Genomic DNA, 25,205 nt, shown 5'->3' with positions numbered 1-25,205 from the left:
GCATGCCCATCAAATTGTCTCTGAAAGACACACAGAAAATAAGCTAACATTTTTCCAATAAGTAGGTAAATAAATAACAATGCTAGAAGAGGAAAGTGATAAAAAAACAAACCTAGTAATATGAAGGGGTTCCTTCTAAAGATTCACAGAACTCATACAATAGATTTAACATCATTAGACACATGTCCACACAAATATTTTACATATTAAAATGAATCATTTTAAAATGTAACAGTGATTAATTATATATAGAAAATTATATTTTGCTAATGTTATATCTTCATATATTTATTTAGCCCATATTTATTTTATATTTATCCCATAAAACTATATATATATTCATATTTTCTGCCAAGACAGTAATAGTTAGAGAAATACCTAAACTATACAAAATTTTGCAAAATTCACAGTATTACAACTGAAGTACAGAAGGTTCAAACTTATACAAAAATAATTTATTAAGAACTAATGTTCCTCTAAAATACAAAAGATGATGCATATTTTAGGAAACTGAGGGCTCCACAGCACTGAGCCTGCACCTCAGCCACCACACCATGGAAATAAATGTATGTCTAAGTTTAGTGTTTCCCAGAATCAAGACACAGGAGTGGCCGGAAGGGAAAGCAACTCCAATAACCCAGAGAAGGAGAGAAACTGAATTTTTCTGCTTATATTTAATGCCATAAAACTGCAAAAGAAGTGACAGAAAAAAAATGCTGTACAATAACAGGAATGTGACCACCATTTGCAAGGCCTTTATGTGGACTGCAGTGCTGACATCTCTGGACCCTTGGGCATTGTAGTGCATGTTCTTCAGATGTCGCCACAGGGAAAAGATGAGCAGGAGAAACACAGTCAGGGTCACAGTGAAGGGGATGAGTGTGAACATAGTGTTTGTGAGTACAATGAGCCTAGCAACTTGAGAATAATTGCTTGAGATAGCTCTAAAAAATATATTTGCTTCAATTCTGTAAATGATGACATCCATATTTATGTCTATGACTAAAACATTTAAAAACAAGAGGAGCAGAGATGCCAACAGTGTCCCTAAAACCATTTTTTTTACTCTCCATTTTAGATGAAGAAAAATAGAGTTCGAAAAACTTGCTATCTTGAGAAAATACAAGATGCTGAGACATGTAGCAAGCCAGACACTGAAGTGATTGGTTACCGTAAAGAAAATACAAGTTTGTCTCACAATTCTTCTAGTTATTATTATGGCTGGATACCATTTATATACAAATGCTTGTACAGTTAGTGAAAAGAGAAAAGCAATTCTGGAAATTGCTAGAGTAGTCAAGATCTGATCTATGAGAGATATCTTTCTCCTCTTTACCCAGTCCATAATGTTCACTAGCACTGTGAATGCATTGCATAAAGTTCCCATTAGAAATTCCACACTAAAAGTAACTAATAATATGCAATTCAGGACATCATTCATTGTTTCCAAGATGATGTTCCAAATTACACGATAGTGGTAAATATTTGTGAATACAGTCTTATGATGTATGTCTAGCTGATTCTTATGAATTCATAACACACAAATTTAATGAACTTATATGTACAATATCAAGCAAACATCAAGATTTTCTAATGAAGTGGTTTATAGTTTTCTTCACAAAAATCTTACACTTTGCAAGAAAACCCAGCTGAGCTTCATCCAGATGCTTCATACCTTACATACAATGTACCAGAGTCTTCCATATTTGTTGTTAAAGAAAGCAGAATTCTCATGCACTGTCATTAAAACAAATAAATTTATTTACATTGCTTTGACTGTTTGCATAATATATTGTAAAACAATCATAAAATTATAACTCACATAAAAGGTAAAGTAACTTCTATGTAACATAAGATTACCATTAATCTTATGTGTCAAAATGAAGACAAGTAGGCACCTATATATATTTTCAAAAGAATTTTTCCACAAGCAATTACATGGTAATCTTACCTATTTAGTTACTCTTCAAATATCTGGGGCTGAGATAAACAATTTTACTTTTTATAAGGTTATGTATGCATGCATAAACATACATATACTAATATATGGTAGTTCATAAATATGCATTTTACAACATAATCCCTTTCATGCCTGATTGAAATAATTCAGGTTTATCGTTTATTTAAATTTATTGTGAATTTCACTTACAATTAGTAATGTGATAGTTGTAAGAAGATGGTATAAAATTGCTTTCATTTTTAATTGATGCAATAGTAATGTAAATATTCTAAAGACTTGGGACTATGTTCTTCAAACATGTAAAGAAATATGGAATAATTCCTATTTGATAAAAGAAGACAATAAGTTTACATGAATTCATTTGCACAACAAGAATCTTTTTCATTATCCACATCTCCTACCTCTGTGAATGCATCTGATTCCTTCACCAGTATGCACACTAGGCACTATTCATTTTCATTCAGTTTGCACTGACATTTGCTCCTGTAATGTCACTGTAGGCATCGAGGCATATAAAAAACAATATACAGCCCAGGAAAGAAAGGGAATGGAGCAATGGTTCATAACATTCTTCAAGACCTAATGGATAGTAAAAGGAGCAACAACACAAAAGAGAATTATTAAAATAAGAAAGCAGGAAAAAAACATGTATCAAAAACTATAGTAAACTTGGCCTAGTGGTGCACACTGGTATACTTGGCTCAGCTGAAGGAAACTGGGCTAGTAGGTAAGACCTTGTATCAACATAACACTAACAAAAATGTTGAGATAGAAGGAAAAGCCATAGATTATTGCATGTGAAAGATGAATTATAATTGATAATTTGAGCAATAGTGAACAAAGAAAGGACAAAATTTCTAGAAGTGAAACATTAACATACCTGAACACAGAAAGGTCCTCATGCAATGGCTCTTTCCCATATTGAAAAGGCAGAAGAAGACAAAGAGAAATGCAAAATATATAGGGGGTGGGGCTGTGTGGAGCAAATGCTGGTACAAGGGCTTCAAGGCCTTCAGGGAAAGTGATGAAGCTTGTATCTGTGAGCAGCAGTAAAGCCAGCCCAGGAGCTTCCTTGAGCCTCTCTTCTCCACCTTCCACTCTGGACAGGAAACATTTGAGGTTCTACTGGAATAGCTGTAGCTGCTGGTCTCTGTAGGCCACGTTGCTTTGTTCAGATTCAAAACTGCAACTGTATTAATAGCAAGATTGCTGTGAAAGTCTCTGACACAGTTGAAGGAAAAGAGGCCAAACTCCTACTGAATTGATGCAAGGCACTCCTTCACAAAAGGAGAAACCCATATTCAAGAGACAAAGCAGAAAAAACAGAGCTAAAGAACAAGCATAGATTCCCATCCCTAGCGCAGGGCATTCGACAAAGGTGTAATTCATGTGTTTGTAAATTCAGTCACTCTTTGATTGGCAATGTTCAAGAATATTTCAATCATAAATCTGTGTGAGACCTCAGATGTCTTGTGTCTTGATATTTTTCCTGATGAATATCTTCTGTCATCACTAATTTTCACCATTTTGAACTATAACAGAACATTGTGAACATTAGGTCTAATTTTGTAACTGGTCATCCAGGGACTGCACAGAAGCAAGGAAAATATTCATTGTAGTCTAGATTTTGTTGCTTCACTTCTATGAGCATGTAATATGCACACTTAGAAAGCATTTAGAAATGTTAAGAGGAAAAAAACATACAAAAGTAACAGTAAAGAAAGAATGCTAGTAGGCCTTCATTGTAGTTCAATGAAAAAATACATTTCAGTCTTGTATGAGTTTAATCAACAACGTTAAAAATTTAAAAAAATAAGGAAAGCAATCTTCTTCTTAACTATATTTTATAATGTCAAATGATATTTTGCATATAAAATAAGTATTAAGAAATGTAATGATAGTAACATTATCCACAGTTGAAAAGTATATAATATTTTATAAAATCTTTTACATGATTTTCAAAAACTACCGCTGATGGAGGAGTGTCTATATGTTAATTTCATTGGTTAATAAAGAAACTGCCCTGGCCCTTTAATAGGACAGAAAATTTGGTAGGCAGAGTAAACAGAACAGAATGCTGGGTAGAAGGCAGTGAGGCAGACGCTTCAGACAGTCACCATAAGCAGTTGCCATGCCTCTCATCTCCGAGATGGATGCAGGCTAAGATCTCTTCTGGTAAGCGACCACGTCGTGGTGCTACACGTCTTACTAAATATGGGTTAATTAGCCAATAAGAGGCTGAAACTAATGGGCCAAGCAGTGTTTAAAAGAATACAGTTTCTGTATAATTATTTTGGGTGTAAAGCTAGCTGGGTGGCGGGATACAGCCTCGCTGCTCCATCTACAGATTGGCGCTCCAACGTGGTGACTAAATCCACTTAAAAACTTGAGAGGGCTTTAAATAAAGGAAAGAGAGAGTTTAACACAGCTTTTTGCAATTTGCTAGGATGTGCCTTAGAGAGATTTCCTGTTTCAGCAATAGGGGCAGAGAAAAAGCTGAGTCATTTTAAAACGCAGCTTCCTGGGGCTGTGCCGCCAGTGCAAACTCTGGCTTTAAAGCATTTCAATGGCTTTTATAGGGCTGGATGTTTGTGTTCCCACTTGGGATCAGGAGGAAAGTAGCTGAGACGGTGCCCTTGGCTCAGCTCTTCCTGCCTGGGCAGACGGCAGAATTAGACTTAGTCAGGTGGGAGATCATGGTGGATTTTTACCACCATACAGAGAGATGTTTCCAGGCTGCATGGTGCTCTGCACATCAGATTTGGCTGTAACTTGGATGAAAAGAGTTTCTGTGCTGCACGCTCAGTCTCAGAATTAAACTGCTGAGTGTGGCTCCAAAGTGTACTGCTGTGTGCCTGGAACTCTGTGAAGCTCAGGGACACCAAATAACTGAGAAAGGAGCAGCTCGGTCAGGAGTGGCTCTGGCTCTGCTCCGCCATGCTGAACTGTGCTGATCTCAGGCAGGATCTATTGTAATTATCATAATAACAACACAGTTAAGGTTTAGACTGGGCAGGAAACAGGTGTTACTGTATTACCTCTACAAGGCTTAACTTAAGTTTTTAAGAAGTGCTTACCATTTTAAGATGTGCTCCTGGATAGTAAAGAATTACAGATTCATAATAGGACAGATCCAGACATAAAAGACCTTTAAATGGGTCACAGTGTTGGATGAGTGTACGTAGGCTTGAGAGAGAGAAAAAAAGAATATAGACAATAAAGTTAATGCCTTCAAAAAGGGATAAAGTCTTTAAAGACACAGAATAAATTAAAGTGATAGAGTAAAAATAAGCCACGTAAAAATGGAAAATTCTCAGAGAGCCCGGATTCTGTGTATTATTATGTTTTCTTTAAATTTTTTGACTGTAAAGGAGCTAAGTACAGAGAGACATTTCATTATATGGACTACAAAGCTACCTGAATGGATATCATAATGGTATGACTTCAGAATTTGGATCTAAGAACATGATGCTTTTATTTTCACAGAGGATAAGACCCTAAGGATTGCGTCTATCCCAATATGGTATGATAGACCACACCCTCCTGAAAGGTTGCTGTGAACACCCTCAAAAAATTATTTCATTCAACTGTCAACTGAGATGAATCTAGCACACAGGTTATATACCACAAAAGACATAAATAAAAGTGCCCCCATTCAGCAGGAAGCAGTTTGGAGAGAAAAAACTGTGCCCATGTTCCCAAATATTGTTTATAAAAGTTCTTCTACATTAAAAGGGGGATATGATATAGACATAAATAATTTGCACTGGTATGGATTTTAAGGTCCATTTTGTTATATGTATATGTATTTCTGCTCTTTATTAAGGTATTGTGATTGTGTAGTTCATTTAAAAATATAATGTATATAGGTTGTTAATGAATAATCATCAATAATAAGCTTGTAGTCATGTTAGCTAGATTTTTTAGAAATATAGAGATATAATTTAGTTAAATAGGCATTCTTCATATCTTTCAAAGACTACAGAACAGGGCATTTAAGATTTTTAATAACTTAGGGCTTTTCATGACAATGAGACACGTCTGCTCCTGGCAGCACCAATCTACTTCAAGAGGAAGATGGGCATTGAAGAGGCTCCTTATGGAGTTTGATAGCCATTTGGGCAAGAAACTGCTCTTGCCTAGACTGTTGCATGAACTGGGCACAAAGAACCCTCAGAGAGAGGACTGCTGAACTTGCCTAAAGGTGAGATGGTCTTTTGGGGTTCCTGATTCGTGAAAGAGTCTGCGAGACGTTCTGCAGGACACAGCAGAAAGTGACTGAACTGTCTTCGAAATTTCCTGCTTCATGGAAAAGTCTGCTGGATACTATGGGCCTGTAGGCCAAAGATGGATATGCCAACGGTACAGAGAAACTTTGGGTGACTGTCCAGGCAGCAAGTTGTCTCTGTCATTTCTAGAGTATGAAAGTTGCATATTTCTTGTTTACTTAGGTAGTATTATATCCTTCTGGAGTCTTTGATGGTGTTGAAGAATAAATAGATAGTTATAGCTTTCCTTATTTATGATAAACTGTAATTCTTACTTGATAACTGTTCTGTTATATGTAATTTTACTATGTTAAAGTTAAAGCCTTTCTTTTTTGTTTAAACAGTAAAAGGGGAAATGATGGAGGAATGTCTATGTGTTACTTTCATTGGTTAATAAAGAAACTGCCTTGGCCCTTTAATAGGACAGAAAATTAGGTAGACGGAGTAGACAGAACAGAATTGTGGGAAGAAGACAGTAGGCAGATGCTTCAGGCAGTTGCCATGCCTCTCATCTCCGAGATGGACGCAGGCTAAGATCTCTCCTGGTAAGCGACCACGTCGTGGTGCTACACGGATAACTAAATATGGGTTAATTAGCCAATAAGAGGCTGAAATTAATTGTCTAGGCAGTGTTTAAAAGAATACAGTTTCCGTGTAACTATTTCGGGTGTAAAGCTAGCCGGGTGGCGGGACACAGCCCCGCCACTCCATTTACATACCACTTTGTCACAAATGCCATCTACTTTGGCATAGCAGATTTCTTTACTTAGTACTTCTGACATTTTAATAATATACTAACATTTCACTTAACAATTGTTCAAAGCCAGTCTTTTGCTCTGAGTAATGCTTCTGTTTGTTTAAGTTGGCAACCTCAAATTAAACAAATGAAAACAAAACCAAATATTCATGCTACACACAGATTTCATAATGTGTTTATTTGCTATCATCTTGAAAGTCTTCACATAATTCACTCATTTATTGATTTTTGACAACCATATTATTTTTCATTTTTAGGTGCTAAGAATAAACAGAGATGGCATGAGTTCCCCTCCCAGGATGCTTTTTATATACTTGAGGAGATTGATGTTGAACATGATTAATTCTGTCACTGACGTGATCTGCCTTTACATTTACATAATGATGATAAGATTTCATAAAATCTCAATTTTAAAGATATAGGAGCTCACCATTTGCAGGCCCTTCATGTGGACTGTGATGCTTGGATCTTATCATCCATTGTGTAGAGCAACATCTTCCTGGGCTTCTTTTGCAAAGGAAAAAAAATTAACCCCAGAGCACAAAGCAGGGATATACTGCAGAGGGCAAGGTATCCACAGTGAGGACAGTCCCATGTGAGTGTGAAGTGTCTACATGAGAACAGTCCCATCTGAAAAGCTGTTGTGTCCTTCATCTTTGTCTTTCCACTCAGGTTGCTTTCATACTTTCTCACCATAACTGTCTTTCCTATATTCACACAAATATAAATAAATAAATACATAAATAAATAAATAAAAACAAGCAACACATGTGTGAGAGTGTATGTATAAGATATTTGTGTTCTTGTGTGGGATAGTATATACACCCCACAAAACAAGGACCTTAGTATCATTCTGCCCCATTTCCTTAAGCTAGGATATCTCACTGAGCCTGGAGCAGAGCTGGTGGCCAGCAAGCCTCAGGGATCCTCCAGTCTCCACTTCCCATCCCCAACAGCACTGGTGTAACAGACACACACCATCATGCCCTGTTTTGTTGTAGAAGGAGAAGCGGCAGGCTGCTTCCTGCTGCCCAGCTCCCAGCCGCCTGGCTAGCTTATACCTCAAAATAACAACAGACAAATTATATTCATTTAAACACTGCCTGTCCCATTATTTTTAGCCTCTTATTGTCTAACTCTTACATATTTGTTTAACCCATCTCCAATACTCTGTATTGCGCTTGACTCTGGCTTACCAGCATGAGTCTAACCAGCATCCATCTTGGAGAGGAGAGCTATAGCATCTGCCACACTGCATTCTTCCTCCCAGAATTCTGTTTTATCTACTCCACCCACCTAAGGACTGGCCTATAAAAAGGCCAAGGCAGCATCTTGATTTAACCAATGAAAGTAACACATAGACAGAAGACCCTCCTACACCACTGTTCCTTATGAGTTCTGTGGATTTGAACTGAGATTACAAGGATTGTAAATATTCTCTTGCCAGATAGGTCATCTTCCCTGTCTCCCCTTCAATATATCTACTTTATATGTGCCCTTGAATTGTGGATGTAGTCAGTTATTCATTACAATTCCATGACCAATGTCAAGCAAACAGCACCACAGTGTGTTAGTAGGTAAATTCAATCATCTCTTTTTGAAAACAGTAAACTCCCATAATCACTCAAATTAACTCTTGTTCATATACTCTGTGTCCCTCCTGTAGACCAATGGAATTCATAGTTGACTTTGAATTGAAACTATTCTTGTTTGCTAGTATGCAAATAAGGACATATTTTCTTTCAACATCTGTAAACACTTTTGTTTAATTTTTTATTATTTGTGTTAAACAATTTAGTTTTTTGTTATTAAATTCAATTATCATAATATTCACAGTGTTTTCTTGGGAACCCAGGAAAGTAATATTCCTGCAAAAGCTAGTAACTATGCATAACTATGTTTAAAACTGTGTGCTTGTGTAATTAGAGAGAGGTACACACACATGCTTCATAGGAGAATTATTGTTTTGTCTTCTCAATTGTGTTTATCTTTTATAAAATAAAATTCAAAACACCTTTCATGATGTTCAGACTTTTTGGCCTTTTATCAATGTTTGTCAAACATATTCCTCATGTTTAGAGCTTTGGTGAAGTTACTGGGTTGAGTCCATTAAGTTTTAAAATAATTAATTTTTTAAGATAATCTGCAATTCACAAAATCAAGGTTTAAACTTTTCTTGTGATTTCATTATGTTCTTTTAAAAACCTATTACTGGCAAAATAAATTGAATTAAAACTGTATTCTTGTTGCAACCATGCAAATAAGCACATATTCTGTTTCAACATCTGTAAACACTTTTATTTAATTTCTCCATTATTTATGTTAAACAAATTTGTTTTCTTTTAATAACATGTTAGACATAATAAGCCTAATATTCACAGTGTTTTCTTGGGAACCCAGGAAACCAGTACTCCCTAAAAAGCTAGTAACTATGCATAACTATGTTGAAAACTGTATGCTTGTGTAAGAACATAGAAGCACACACATGCCTTATAGGAGAATTATGGTTCTATCGACTCAAATGTTTCTCTTGTATATAAGTAAAATTCAAACCACCATTCATGATGTTCAGACTTTTTGGCCTTTTACCAATGTTTGTCAAACATATTTCTCATGTTTAGAGCTTTGGTGAAGTTACTGGCTTGAGTCCAATAAGTTTTAAAATAATTAATTTTTCAAAATAATCTGCAATTCACAAATCAAAGTTTAAATTTTTCTTGTGATTTTATTATGATCTTTAAAAAAACATTTTCAGGCAAATATAAATATAAATAGAAGTACAATACCTCTAAGCCCATTTAGATAGTATCAGTTAATAGCAGAAACAATCCATCCTGGCCAAACACTTTCTCCATTCCCCTTCCTTTCTACGGTAGAAAATAGAACTTTAAAATAGAAAACCTGCTTTCCCTGGGAGGCTGGTACTTTTGACTTTGCTGTACAGCCTGTTGACAAAGGCTACTCTTTCTTTCCTATCCTGTCTGATGCAAATAATCACCCAGAAACTATATTGGTTACAACACAGCTTGGCTTATTATCTCATTCTTCTCATTGGATAGCTTTTATAAATTAACCTATTTCTATTCATGGATGTATCTCCATGTTGTTGTGCCCTACTGGAAAGGTTCTGTCTGGCATCAGATATCTGTCTCCTAAAGTAGCTACATAGCTTCTCTTTGACTCTGCCTACTCTCTCCTTCTCTCTCTGTTTGGAATTCCCACCCTGCCCTATTCTGCACTGCAATAGGTCCAAACAGATTCTTTATTAACCAATAGTATTCACAGCATACAAAGGGTATACCCACACCAGCACCCTGTCATGTTAACAAACAAACTGCTCCTCTGACTCTAATAAATGCTTTGCCTGAAAAATGACAGATCTCCTTCCATGTCTCTCCATTCATGATCTTGGAAATGTAACACATATGAATTGAGTACTCCATAGAAAAGAATACATCTTATAAAGCAGATAGTTTCTCAGTGAACTGTACAAATCTACACATGATGGAGGAGTGTCTAAAATATGTTACTTTTATTGGTTAATAAAGAAACTGCTTTGGCCCTTTAAGAGAACAGAAAATTAGGTAGGCGGAGTAAACAGAACAGAATTCTGGGAAAGAGTGAGGCAGTCGCCATAAGCAATCCCCATGCCTCTCCTCTCTGAGATGGACGTAGGTTAAGATCTCTCTTGGTAAGCTACTACCTCGTGGTTCTACACAGATTACTAAATATGGGTTAAAGGAAGATGTGAGAATTAACCAATAAGAGGCTGAAACTAATGGGCCAGGCAGTGTTTAAAAGAATACAGTTTCCATGTAATTATTTCTGGTGAAAAGCTACCCGGCGGCAGGACGCAGCCCCGCCGCTCCATCTACAGATTGGCGCTCCAATCTGGTGACTAAATCCACTTAAAAACCTGAGAGAGCTTGAAAAGGAGGAAGAGAGAGCTTTTTGCTGTTTGCTAGGATGTATCGTAGAGAGATTTCCTGTTTCAGCAATAGCGGCAGAGAAAAAGCTGAGTTGCTTTAAAACGCGGCATCCTGAGGCTCTGCCGCCAGTGCAAACTCTTGCTTTAAAGCATTTCATTGGCTTTTATAGGACTGGATGTTTGTGTTCCTGCTCAGGATAGGGAGGAAAGTAGCTGAGACCATTCCCTTGGCGCAGCTCTTCCTGCCTGGGCAGACAGCGGAATCAGACTTGGTCAGGCGGGAGAACATGACGGATTTCTGCTGCCATACACAGAGATGTTTCTAGGCTGTGCAGTGCTCAGCATGGCAGATTTGGATGTAACTCAGATTAAAAGCTCATTCTCAGAGTTAAACTGCTACAGCTTGCTTGATGGCAATGTGGACTTGCTGTGTGCCTGGAACTACACACGGCTCAGGGGCACCAAATGGCTCTGAGGCAGAGCAGCTAGTTCAGCCATTGTGAACTGTGCTGATCACAGGCAGGAACTATTGTAATTACCATAATAACAGCCCAGTTAAGGTTTAGACTGGGCAGGAAACAGGCAGTACCTTATAACTCCTATGTGGCGTAAGCTAAAGTTTTTAAGAAGCGTTTAGTATTTTAAGAAGTGTTCCTGGATAATAAAAAATTACAGATTCACAATAGGACAGATTCAACCATAAAAGACTTTTAAATGGGTTACAATGTTGGATGAGTGTACGTAGGCTTGGGAGAGAGAAGAAAAAGAATATAGGCAATAAAGTTAATGCCTTAAAAGAGGGTAAAGTCTTTAAAGAGACAGAATAAAGTAAAGTGATAAATTAAAAATAAGCCACATAAAAATGGAAAATTCACAGAGTCTGGATTGTGTATTTTATTATGTTTTCTTTGAAATTTTTGACTGTAAAGGAGCTTCTATCCCAATATGATATGATAGACCATGCCCTCCTGAAAGGTTGCTGTGAACACCCTCAAAAAATTACTTCGCTCAACTGCCGACTAAGATGTACCTAGCACACAGGTTATATACCATGAAAGACCTAAATAACAGCGCCCTCATTCAGCAGGAAGCAGTTTGGAGGGAAATAACTGCGCCCATATTCCCAAATATTGTTTATAAAAGTTCTTTTACATATAAAGGGGGATATGATATAGATATAAATAATTTGTCATGTTAGATTTTCTAGTTATATAGAGATATATTTTAGTTTGATAGGCATTCTTCATATCTTTCAAAGACTACAGAATATGGAATTTAATGTTTTAATAACTTAGGGCTTTTCATGACAATAAGACGTCTGCTCCTGGCAGCACCAAGCTACTTCAGGAGGAATATGGGCATCGAAGAGGCTCCTTATGGAGTTTGATAGCAATTTGGGCAAGAAACTGCTCTTGGCTGGACTGTTGCATAAACTGGACACAAAGAACCTGCAGAAAGAGGACTACTGAACTTGCCTAAAGGTGAGATGGTCTATCAGGGTTCCTGACTCGTGAAAGAGTCTGCAAGACATTCTGCAGGACACAGCAGAAAGTGACTGAACTGTCTTTGGAATTTCCTGCTTCATGGAAATGTCTGCTGGATACTATGGGCCTGAAGGCCAAAGATGGATGCTCAGACAGTACAGAGGAACTTTGGGTGACTGTCCAGGCAGCGAGTTGTCTCTGTCATTTCTAGAGTTTGAAAGTTGCATATTTCTTGTTTACTTAGGTAGTATTATATCTTTCTGGAGTCTTTGAAGGAGTTGAAGAATAAATAGTTAAAGCTTTCCTTAGTTATGATAAAAGATAAAATAGATCTAAATATTGTAATTGTAATTCTTGCTTGATAACTGTTATATATAATTTTGCTATGTTAAAGTTGAAGCCTTCCTTTTTGTTTAAACAAAAAAGGGGAAATGATGTAGGTGTGTCTTCTATCTATCTGATGATTTCATTGGTTAACTAATAAAGAAACTGCTTGGCCTGATAGGTTAAAACATAGGTGGGTGGAGTAGACAAAACAGAATGCTGAGAATAGGGAAGTGAGAATAGGGACGCTTCAGGCAGGTGCCATATGCAGTCACCATGCCTCTCCTCTCCGAGATGGACTCAGGTTAAGATCTCTTCTGGTAAGCGACCACCTCATGGTGCTACACGGATTACTAAATATGGGTTAATTAGCCAATAAGAGGCTGAAACTAATGGGTCAGGCAGTGTTTAAAAGAATACAGTTTCTGTGTAATTATTTTGGGTAAAGCTAGCTGGGTGGCGGGACACAGCCCGCCGATCCTTCTACAGATTGGCACCCATGTAATTTTACTATGTTAAAGTTATAGCCTTTCTTTTTTCTTTAAACAGAAAAGGGGGAAATGATGGAGGAGTGTCTATATGTTACTTTTATTGATTAATAAAGAAACTGCCTTGGCCATTTAAGAGAACAGAAAATTAGGTAGGCGGAGTAAACAGAACAAAATTCTAGGAAAGAGTGAGGCAGATGTTCTAGGCAGTCACCATAAGCAGTCGCCATGCCTCTTCTCTCCGAGATGGACGTAGGTTAAGATCTCTTCTGGTAAGCTACTACCTCGTGGTGCTACACAGATTACTAAATGTGGGTTAAAGGAAGATGTGAGAATTAACCAATAAGAGGCTGAAACTAATGGGCCAGGCAGTGTTTAAAAGAATACAGCTTCCATGTAATTATTTCGGGTGAAAAGCTAGCCAGTAGCAGGACGCAGCCCCACCGCTCCATCTACATACACAGCAAAAAAAGGAAGGCCTGTCTCAAGATCCTGTTCTCTAGAATCAGGGCACATGAATGGGCAGAGAGAAAAGCAAATCTCAGACTTAGTACAAACAAAATCATTGGACTTGCCTTCTTAAAATTATCATTGCAAAATAGTAGGGAAAGCAACAGAAAGAAAGTGGTATACAGTAACAAGCTGACCACAATTTTCAGGGTCTCCTTGTGAGTTGTGCTGCTGAGGTCTCTGTAGCCTTTGGATACGAACTGCATGCCCTTAATGTCCCTCCATGGGAAGAATATGAGCAGGAAAGTCAAAGTCATGGTGAAGGGGATGAGTGTGAACATAGTGTTGGTAAATAAAGTAATCCTAAGATTGGCCAGAGTGGATTGAAATAACAAGATAGAATATATTTGGTTCATGTCCAGTAACAGACATGAGTGTAGAAGGAACAGTGGGCTGCATTCCTGCCACCCAGCTCTTGGCTACCTGGCTAGGTTATGCCCTGAAATAACAACACACAAATTGTATTCTTTTAAACACTGCTTGGCCCATTAGTTTCAGCCCCTTATTGGCTAACTCTAACATCTTGCTTTAACCCATATTTAGTAGTCTATGTAGCACCAAGAGGTGGTGGCTTACTGGAAAAGATTCTAGCCAGTGTTTGTCTCTGGTCGGAGAATCATGGTGACTGACTCACTTCCCTTCTTCCCAGCATTCTGTTCTGTCTACTCCACTCACCTATTTTCTGACCTATCAGGCCAAGCAGTTTTCTTTATTAATTAACCAATGAAACAACAGATAAACATATGACCTTCCCCCATCACATGAGCATGTCTGTTTATGAGTAAAATATTCAAAGACAAGAGAAGCAGAGGTTCCAGCAATGTCATCAAAACAAATTTTTTCTGGAATTGAGTGCACCCAGGCCGGTGGGAGGTCCCCTCCTTCCTTCATTAGCCTGCTTGCAGCAAGGTAGGCCCTTTGGCAGCGAGCTGCTTGGCCTGCAAGGAGACCTGACAGTCGGCCAGAGGATCCATCATTCATTGAGGTGAGTGAGGAGTGAGTGCCTGAACCGCGGGCATCAGCCCGGAGAGGGACCACTGACATTCCACAACTCCCCCCCCTAACCCACACACTTCCTGCTCTTCCTGCAGGGGTTATTCTCCCCAGATACTGCCTCTCTCTTCCTGTCCCTTCCCAGCTTGCACCCAGAACACCCCCTCCGCCTCATCCTCCCGTCTTTGGGGCCACAAAACCCCACAGCTCAGCCTGTTTGGGTGCTGGGGACCTGGAATTGAATGCACCCAGGCCGGTGGGAGGTCCCCTCCTTCATTAGCCTGCCTGCAGCAAGGTAGGCCCTTTGTCAGAGAGCTGCTTGGCCTGCAAGGAGACCTGACAGTCTGCCAGAGGATCCATCGTTCATTGGGGTGAGTGAATTGAATTCATTGGGGTGAATTGAATTTCTAAAAGAAGTCCCAAAGGGGACTATTCAGTGGAAGAAATGGGCAGGCGCCAATGCAAGAATTCCTCCAACAATTTGAAAAACAACATGAAAGCACCAGAACCCAGTGAACTTATAACAGGAGGACTTGAACACACTAATCAAGAAGAAGTAGAAAAAATTGACTTCATGAAAGTAATAGAGTCCCTTAAACAGGAGGTGAAAAACTCCCTTAAGGAAATAGACGAGAAGAATAACAAAAAGTTTGAAGAATTGAGTAAATCCGTAAATGATATCCTAGGAAACCAAGAAAAAACAATCAAACAGATAATGGAAACAGTGCAAGACTTGAAAACTGAAATGGAGGCAAGGAAGAAGACACAACCCGAGGGCCAACTGGATATGGAAAATCTATGTAAACTAACAGAGACTACAGAAACAAGCATAACCAACAGAATACAAGAGATAGAAGAAAGAATCTCAGATTCTGAAGATACCTTAGAGAAAATAAACGCACTGATCAAAGAAAACAGCAAATCCAACAAATTCTCATCACAAAACATTCAGGAAATCTGGGACACAATAAAAAGACCAAACCTAAGAATAATAGGCGTAGAAGAAGGAGAAGAAATACAGCTCAATGGTCCAGAAAATATATTGAATAAAATTATAGAAGAAAACTTCCCAAACCTAAAGAAAGATATTTCTATTAAGGTTCAAGAAGCTTACAGAACACCAAATAGACTGGATCGAAAAAAATCCTCTCGCCATATTATAATCAAAACACAAAACATACAGAATAAAGAAAGAATATTAAGAGCTGCAAAGGAAAAACGTCAAGTAACATATAAAGGTAAACCTATCAAACTAACACCTGACTTCTCTATGGAAACCATGAAAGCCAGAAGGTCCTGGATAGATGTTTTGCAGAAACTAAGAGACCATGGATGCAAGCCCAGATTACTATACCCAGCCAAGCTTTCATTCACTATAAATGGAGAAATCAAAATATTCCAGGATAAAAACAAATTTAAACAATACATAGCCACAAATCCAGCCTTACAGAAAGTAATAGAAGGAAATCCACAAACAAAGGAGTCCAGCATTGCCCAAAATAACTCAGACATCTAGCGACCCTTCACCAGCACATCTCAAAGAAAGGAAACACACAATCTCTACTACCAAATAAAAAATGACAACCAGAGTTAACATCCACTGGTCATTAATATCACTTAATATCAATGGATTCAATTCACCTATAAAAAGGCACAGGCTAAGAGATTGGATACGAAAACAGGATCCAACATTCTGCTGTTTACAAGAAACACACCTCAACCACAAAGACAGACATCTACTCAGAGTAAAGGGTTGGGAAAAGGTTTATCAAGCAAATGGACCTAAGAAACAAGCCGGTGTGGCCATACTAATTTCTAACAAAGTTGACTTCAAACTAAAATCAATCAGAAGAGATGGAAAGGGACACTTTATACTCATTACAGGAAAAATCTATCAGAATGAAGTCTCAATCCTGAATATCTATGCCCCTAATACAAAAGCACCCACTTATATAAAAGAAACATTACTAGAACTCAAGGCAGCCATCAAACCAAACACACTGATAGTGGGAGACTTCAACACTCCTCTCTCACCAATGGACAGGTCAATCTGACAGAAACCTAACAGAGAATTAAGAGACTTAATAGAGGTAATGAACCAAATGGACTTAACAGACATCTATAGAACATTCCACCCAAACAGGAAAGAATATACCTTCTTCTCTGCGGCTCATGGAACCTTTTCGAAAATTGACCACATACTCGGTAACAAAGCAAACTTCCACAGTTACAAAAACATATTAGTAACCACCTGCATCTTATCGGATCACCATGAATTAAAATTAGAATTCAACAACAATGCTACCCCCCAGAAAGCCTACAAACTCATGGAAACTGTGAACAGTCAACTACTGAACCTCAGCTGGGTCAAGGAAGAAATAAAGAAAGAAATTAAAGTCTTTCTTGAATTTAATGAAAATAAAGACACAACATACTCAAACTTATGGGACACTATGAAAGCAGTGCTAAGAGGAAAATTCATAGCACTAAGTGCCCACTTAAAAAAAACGGAGAAAGCACACATTGGAGACTTAACAGCACACCTGAAAGCTTTAGAAAAGAAAGAAGCAGACTCACCTAGGAGGAGTAGAAGACTGGAAATTATCAAACTGAGGGCAGAAATCAACAAAATAGAAACACAGAAAACAATCCAAAGAATCAATGAAACAAAAAGCTGGTTCTTGGATAAAATCAACAAGATTGACAAACCCCTAGCCAAACTAATCAAACGGCAGAGAGAGAACACACAAATTAATAAGATCAGAAATGAAAAAGGGGACATAACCACAGACACAGAGGAAATTCAGAGAATCATTAGATCTTACTACAAAAGCCTGTATGCCACAAAATTGGAAAATGTAAAAGAAATGGACACTTTTTTAGATAAGTACCATATACCAAAGTTAAAGCAGGACCAGGTAAATGCTCTAAATAGTCCTGTTAGTTGCGAAGAATTGGAAACTGTTATCAGAAATAATTGGTTTCTAGCCATAAATAAAGGACATCGAGCCTATAATTCGTAAAAAATCCTAGAGAAGCTATATAAGAAGGTGAACCCAAAGAAAAACATATAGTTATCCTCCTGGATACTGGAAGTAGACAAGATTGTCGGACAAAAAATGGGAACATGGGGTGGGTGGGATGGGGGGAGGGGGGATGGGGAGAGAAAAGTGTGAAGTGGAGGATGGGAAGAGCTTGGGGGAATAGGATGGTTGGGATATAGGAAGGGTGGATATGGGAACAAGGAATTATATATCTTACTTAAGGGAGCCATTCTAGGGTTGGCAGAGACTTGATTCTAGAGGGGTTCCCAGGTGTCCAGGAAGACGCCCCCAGCTGGGTCCTTGGGCAGCTGAGGAGAGGGTGCCAGAAATGTCCAGATCCTATTGCCATACTCATGAATATCTTGCATATCACCATAGAACCTTCACCTGACATTGGATGGAGAAAATGACAGAGCCCCACATAGGAGCACCGGAATGAGCTCCCAAGGTCCTGATGAGGAGCAAAAGGAGGAAGATCATGAGCAAGGAAGTCAGGACTGTGAGGAGTGCGTTTACCCATTGAGACGGTGGGACAGAGCTAACGGGAGACCACCAAGTCCAGTTGGAATGGGACTGATGGAACAGGAGACCAAACCGGACTCTCTGAATGTGGCTGATGGTGGAGGAGGACTGAGAAACCAAGGACAACGGCAATGAACATGAACTCTACAGCATGGACGGGCTCACTGTGAGCCTTGTCAGTTTGGTTGCTCACCTTCCTGGACTTAGGGGGAGCTGGGAGGACCTTGGACTTAACATAGTGAAGGGAACCCTGATGGCTCTTTGTCTTGGAGAGGGATGGAGTGGAGGTATGGGTGGAAGGGAGGGGAGGGAAGGGGGAGGAAGAGGGGAGGAGATGGAAATCTTTAATAAAAAAATGAGAAAAAAAATTTTTTTTAACTCTCTACTTAATTGAAGAAGTGTAGAGTTTGAAAACAATGGCCATTTTGAGAAAATAAATGATTCTGATGTTTATAGCAAGTCAGAAGCTGAAATGACTGGTCAAAATCCAGACACTATTGATTCTTCTCTCCACTTTTCCAGTTATCAGTAAGGATGGGTACAGCTCAGATATCAAATGGACTATGAGAAGAGACCAGAGCACAGTGATCCTGGAGTTATCCAGAGCAGTGAGGATCTGATTCACTGAAGAGATCTTTCTTTTCTTGACCAAATCCATGATGTTCACCAGTGCTATGAATGCATTTCCTAAATTTCCTATTACAAATTCCACACTTAAAATAAATGTTAATGTGACATGTAGAATATAACTCACTGTCACTAGAAGGATGCTTTAGTTCATGGTACACTGAGGAAGATGTGTTAATCAGTCCTCTAAAATGCTGTGAAATTCTTGAACTCCCATAGCATTCACTGCCATAAGCCACTATACACTGTGCCAATCAAACATTGATCTACTACTGATTTGGTCCACAATTTGCTCCACAAAATTTAAGAACCCCCAAAGCAGCTTGGTTAGAGTTTATTCAGATATTATGAGCCTTACAAAGGGAACCCTATAGTCTTTGGGGTAAATATGGAAGAAACACATAATTTTTATATGTTGTTATCAAAAATAAAGATATACTTACATGCATTGGATTTTACTAGTTTTCCTTTATATATATTTTATTCTAGATATTTGGTTTATGGACAAGTAACATTGAGGAATTTTAACTCATCGCCAGCAACCAAATCCACACTGACATATAGAAGAAAAACAACATTAACTATATCAAAGTAATGCTTTCCCAGGGAACTATGCATGTTTCCCAAACTTTTATAGCAAGGTAAGAGAGTTGCCTAAAAGTCTCATAAATGTCATTGTCCTTCTGATATTCTGTACTAAGAAAAATGATCATCTTGCATTTTGCAGGGTCACACATACACAAACACACTGCTACCTACAAGTACAAAAAGACTCAAATGCCATTCACTCAATATTTTAATAAATCTGTTTTAACATTAGTGGTTTTGTGCATATAACCTATGCTTATTCTGCTATAGTGTCAAGATGCTGTATCAAATAGTTTCCAAGTATAATTGATATCATAAGAATATAAATATTTTCAAAAGTTGTGAATCTTTTATCTCTGCATATGAGCAAATTTAGATTGTCCTACCATTCTATCAAACAAAGAATTTCAATGAATTTTTGCACATACCATACATCTTTCCAAATTTCTGTATTTGCCTTTGTTAGTACATTTACAACCCTTAGAACCTAAGACCTTCAAATAGAACCATTTCTCTCCAATTTAGACCAGCATCTGCTCCATTGTCAACATCACAAGATTCAAGGATGGTGAATGATCAAGAAAAGCAGGAAATGAAGCAATATAATGATATTTTATGGTGTTAATAAATAAGCTTACTGAAGATCAGAGAAGTGAAGCAGTCAACCTCTAGAGATTCCCTTACCTCTATGAAATCTGCAGACTGAAAGGAGAGCAAGTTCCTATCTCATCCTGCCTTTTATTGGGATGAAAGGCATGCACTACCACATCCTGGCCTCTATGACAAACTAGAGTGGCTGGTGGGATTATAAGTGTGTGTCACCACTACCTGGCCTGTATGGTTGACAAGTGTGACTGCTTTGGAGTCTTCAGGAAAGCTTTATTATTAAAATACAAATAAAATATCATTACATTATCCCTTTTTGTCTAAATTTCAAAAATGTAGGCTGCAACTAATATAAGAAAAACTATGCATTAAGTACAATAACTATATAATATATACAGGTAATAAGTACATCAACCATGTCAAGTCCATTTACATTTCACTAATTCAGAGATAATACTCCATATCTATCCTATCTTGGTGAGTCTAAAGTCTTGTACCTAATTACTTTCTATCAAAATGATCCACAACTATCTTTGAATATCTTTAATGAATTTCTGATCTGATTCTGATAAACAAGGAAAACTATAACTGTCTAGCCTTCAACTACCTCATAGACCTAAGAGAAAGAAATAATATTAACAGAGTAAGCAAGAAGTACAAGCAAGAGAATTCCAAAAAAAAAAAAAATGTGAGAAATGACAGAAACAACTGAACTCATGGAGAGTCAACCAAAGTTCCTCTGCAACTTTAGGGCATCCATCCTCAGCATAAAGGCCTATAATATTCAACAGCCTTTTATATGATGTAGGATTTTTGAAGAACTCTTCCACCTTGTCTTGACAAGGTTTGGCATGCATTATCTTTTGTGTTCTGCTTATCCAATTAGGACAGCATCCTGTCAGCGGTCAAGGCAAGGGCATTTTCTTGGCCAGTGACTTATTTTGGTCACAAAGAAAAGAAACTCCATATTCTTTAGTGTCCCTATCTTCTCTGGAGTAATTGGTGCTTCCAGAAGCACAGTAGTCTCATTGTTAAAAAAAGGAGCCCGTTTTAATGAAACATCATAAAGAACTTATTCACTGAAGTGTATGAAAACAACCCATCTATTTAAAATGTAACTCCTTGTCCTCCAAACTGTATCTAATATGATTCTACATGTTCAGTCTTAATTGCCAACCTGCATTTTCTTATTATTTTAAATAGTTGATAATAATAACTTGCAAGGGATAGAAATTTGCATTGCATTGTTATATAAACTGTATAGATACAATATCTTGAAAAAGATTAGAAACATATGTAAAATATGCTTTTAAAATTAACAGTTTTTATCTTTACAAAATTTGTATACAATATACAAAAGTCCAATACAATGCAGAATATTTAAAACTAGTAGTTGCTTTTAAAAAGCAGATTCAATAATCTAATAGTTTATCATATCATATCTCTATCCTCCCTTTTTTCTTTTCATAATGGATTCAATAATCTACACTTTTATCCTATCAAAACATGGCATTAAAATTCTTCAAGAGCTAACAGTAATAAAAGAATTTATGACTCAAAGACAATAAAAGAAACAAATAAGACAGAAAAATAGGTGTCAAAGGCTACAGTAAAATTGATATGGTGGTGCACACTGGTAAACTTAGCTTAGCTGTGAAGAGATACATGTAGGAGGATAACTAATACAAGGCAAGACTGAGAGATAAATAAGACACTGTTTAAAACAAATCCTTTATAGATTATAGGCAAAGAATGAGGTATGCCAGGGTGGAGAATGGAGCAAAACCTCAGTCCCCTAAGAAAATGCCTAACAATACAGAACTACTACAGTGGGAAGATAAAAAGAAAATTGCATAAAAAAGTTTTAGGGGAAGTTGCTAAGAATATTGAATGATCATACCATAATTACAGGGACAGAAATGTCCTCCTGATATGGCTCCTTCTATAAAACAAAAAAGAGAAAGGAGACAAAAAGATATGGAATACACTCCAAGACCCGGAGCTGGGGCAGTGTGGAGAGGATGCTACTGCTAGAAATGCAAGGTTTTTAAAAGTATCAGAATTTGTGTCCACCAGGAGAAAGTAAACATACCACCCTAATGGGCACCCATGAGCTCCTCCTCTGCATCTTCTGCTCTACATGAGAAACACTTGAGGTTTCACAAGAAGAGCAAGCAGTTCCTAGGATGGCCAGACTTGGCCAGACTTGCCCAGACAAGATGACAGAGGCATCAGGAACAGTTCCCACATATTTCATCTTTAAAGCAACATGATAAAGCATTTCCTCAGAAAGGAGAAAGAATATACATTTGGGAGAATGGAGGATATAAGGGGTGGTGAGAAGTGGAGAGAGCTGAATATGATCAAAATACATTGTATAAAATTTTCAAAGAACTACCAAATAAACTTAAGGACTCCTAATGCCTTATGCTCTACTCAAGGACATTGTATTAAACTTTCAAAGAACTACCAAATGAATTTACAGACTCCTGATGACTTGTTGCTATATCTATAGATCATAGCATATTTCAGCCCCCATCAGAGAAGCTTCTCCTTATGGTAAATAACAATGATTATAGAAAACCTAACCTGTCCAAATAAACAGAACAAAAGACTGGGGCCTTCTCAGCTCTAAACTGACACTCCCCTCAAGCCTCAGGAATTTTCAAGAAAGAGGACTAGGAAGACTGTGAGAGATGGAAAGAGTGGGTAACAGCAAGAAAAATGGTTGACTTCCTTTTTTGTTAAACAGGGCATTTGGACAAGTAAATTCACTGCAACTGTAACAGCATGCATAAAACCTGAACAAGCTCCAGCTAGGTAAAACCCCAACATAGAGAGAGGAAGGAAGACACACAACCCTACATCTAACTGAGAAACTACTGGCTTAGATAACTGTGGGGAAAGAGTCAGTAGAGTCAGTGGGTCAACCACACACTGGGGAAAGCCCCATCTGAAGACTACTGTGCAAAAAAAAAAAAAAAAAAACTGGACTCCATGTGGATGAAGAGAAATGCAGAGAACTCAAAGTTTGGGTGTGAAGATAGAGAAGAGTGAAGATGACAGTTATGGAAGCAGTTGGAGGAGTGAGATAATATGTTCACAATACATTGCATGAAATTTTCAAGAAAATAATAAAAATATCCTTAAAATAAAAGAATCAAAGAAAATAAAACAAAAACACTATATATCACCAGAGGAAATTCTTATCTCTCCTTTTTAGGTAAGGAAATGTAGGATTAGAGAGAGATCTTAGCCACCTTGAACAAACAAAAGAAGCTGAGGCTATTGGCACACCAGATGATACAAGGATTACTTCAACAATGGGTTTTAAGGACACCCTTCTTCACGTGCTCATTATTTGAACCCATTTCTCCTGGTAATACCCAAGCCATTTTCAATGCTATGAAGAAATTAGTAGATTTTCCAAAACAAAATTCTCTAAATAACTGGATGAAAAGCATGCTCAGTAGTAACTAAGCCTGTGTAACTGGTTTATGTATAATAATCTCCACACAAAAAGCTCTACAAATACCGTTTCTGGATGGACAGTAAAATATTATTTCCTTTTTTGTTCATTTTGTCATTTACCTTTGAGAGTTTAGTGTATTTGCATCATATCTACATCTTTTCCTCAATCTGAAATCACCCATTTACTTCTCCTTGCTCTCTTTCAAATTCACTACCTGTTTTTTCATAATTTTTGTTAGACACACACAAACAAACAAACCTTTCAGTCTGAATGATTTTCTGCTGAATTTTACTTTCTATGGACCATGTTAAGGAGGAATGAAGCATTAACTAAGACAAAACTTTAGTTCAATACTAGCGTCATAGAAAAAAATAACCTGTTATCCAAAAATAACTCGTCCAAGCACTATACGCCCTTACCCCAGTCCCAGGCATCAACTGCTGGTCCTGGAGGTAAAGTAGAATTCTCACTTAACAGCATGCAAATGAAGGCATACTCTCTTTCACTGTTTTGCAAGCATTTTCCTTTGTCTAGACTCTTTGAAATATAGGTTCATGAAGTATGAATGTCATGCAACAAAGCTTTAAAGTTTTAAAGCTACAAAGCTTTTTTTAGAAGGAGGAGGACGAGGAGGAGGGGGAGGAGGAGGAGGAAGAGGAGGAGAAAGAGGTGGAGGAGGAGGAGGAAGAATGGGTGAGCTTCAGTCCTCAGGTGATATCATGAATGGTTCTTCAGCATCAGAAATTTGTTTCAGCAGATAAACTGGATTCATGTAGAAGAGCTTTTTCTTTCTAAGGTGTCGTGTTGTCTATAGGATCTCCTTAGGAAATTCCTTTTCTCTACAATTATCTGATGGTAATTAATGTCTTATGCCTTCATTATATTTAGTGAAAAAGCAACACACACACACACACACACACACACACACACACACACACCAATCCAAGGCTGAGAACAAGACACGATTCAAGAAATCATTGCTGTGATCACTGAGCTAGAATTCCACTATCTAGGTAAGGCAGTAAGTCTAGTTGTGTTGATGAAGTGAAAGCTTCTAACAGAAGTGTTGTGTTGTGTAAAAGTTATTTGAAATAGTGCTTTAAACGACTACTGAATGCTGTGTTCTGTGGTTTACAAGTGCCATGGCAGCATAGTAGAAGGAAACTGAACAGGCTTCCCTCTTGGTACTGAAAATGTGAGATTTGCTTTTTAGTGAAAATTCTTCTGTGTACTTCCATTTTATTGCCCTGTGGATTATACTGTGTTTGAAATGTTACCATTATGCAATTTACATTTTATCTTTTATTGATATTTACTCTATTTAATTATTTTCATCAAGAAAGCTATACTTTGACTCTTATCTAGTTTTTCTTTTATTGAACTTCATCTTTGACTGTTAGCCTTTCACATTCAAAGGTTCCATCTCTAAAAATGTATTCTATTGCAGATATTTTACAAAGCAGAGCATTTCTCTCAGCATTGAATATATACATACTTCCTTTTCTTAATGTTTCCTAAGCAACAGAATAACAAACAACTACTCGCTGCACAATTTTCCAATTTCCAAATTAAGTACTTTAATCTCTTTTCAATAAGAGAATTTATTCATACAATATTCAAAATAGGCTGAAATT

The 25,205-nt window shown here is 37.5% G+C and overlaps 1 protein-coding gene across 1 annotated transcript; it reads right to left on the bottom strand.

Moving 5' to 3' along the window:
* Window positions 1-502: 502 nt before the first annotated feature.
* On the bottom strand, window positions 503-1,441 carry LOC119806527 (taste receptor type 2 member 140-like). The gene has a single exon (XM_038318304.1). It carries the CDS (start codon window positions 1,439-1,441, stop codon window positions 503-505), a length of 939 nt encoding a protein of 312 aa, XP_038174232.1.
* Window positions 1,442-25,205: the final 23,764 nt, after the last annotated feature.

Source organism: Arvicola amphibius, chromosome 2 (genome assembly GCF_903992535.2).
Source record: "Arvicola amphibius chromosome 2, mArvAmp1.2, whole genome shotgun sequence".
In the NCBI taxonomy this organism is placed as follows: Eukaryota; Metazoa; Chordata; class Mammalia; order Rodentia; family Cricetidae; genus Arvicola; species Arvicola amphibius.
The sequence above is the reverse complement of the archived record's forward strand: the minus strand, read 5'-3'. Positions and strand labels throughout refer to the sequence as shown.

Bases quoted from the DNA above. Each gene is read 5' to 3' on its own strand.
- LOC119806527 (XM_038318304.1), bottom strand. From the start codon at position 1,441: ATGAATGATGTCCTGAATTGCATATTATTAGTTACTTTTAGTGTGGAA.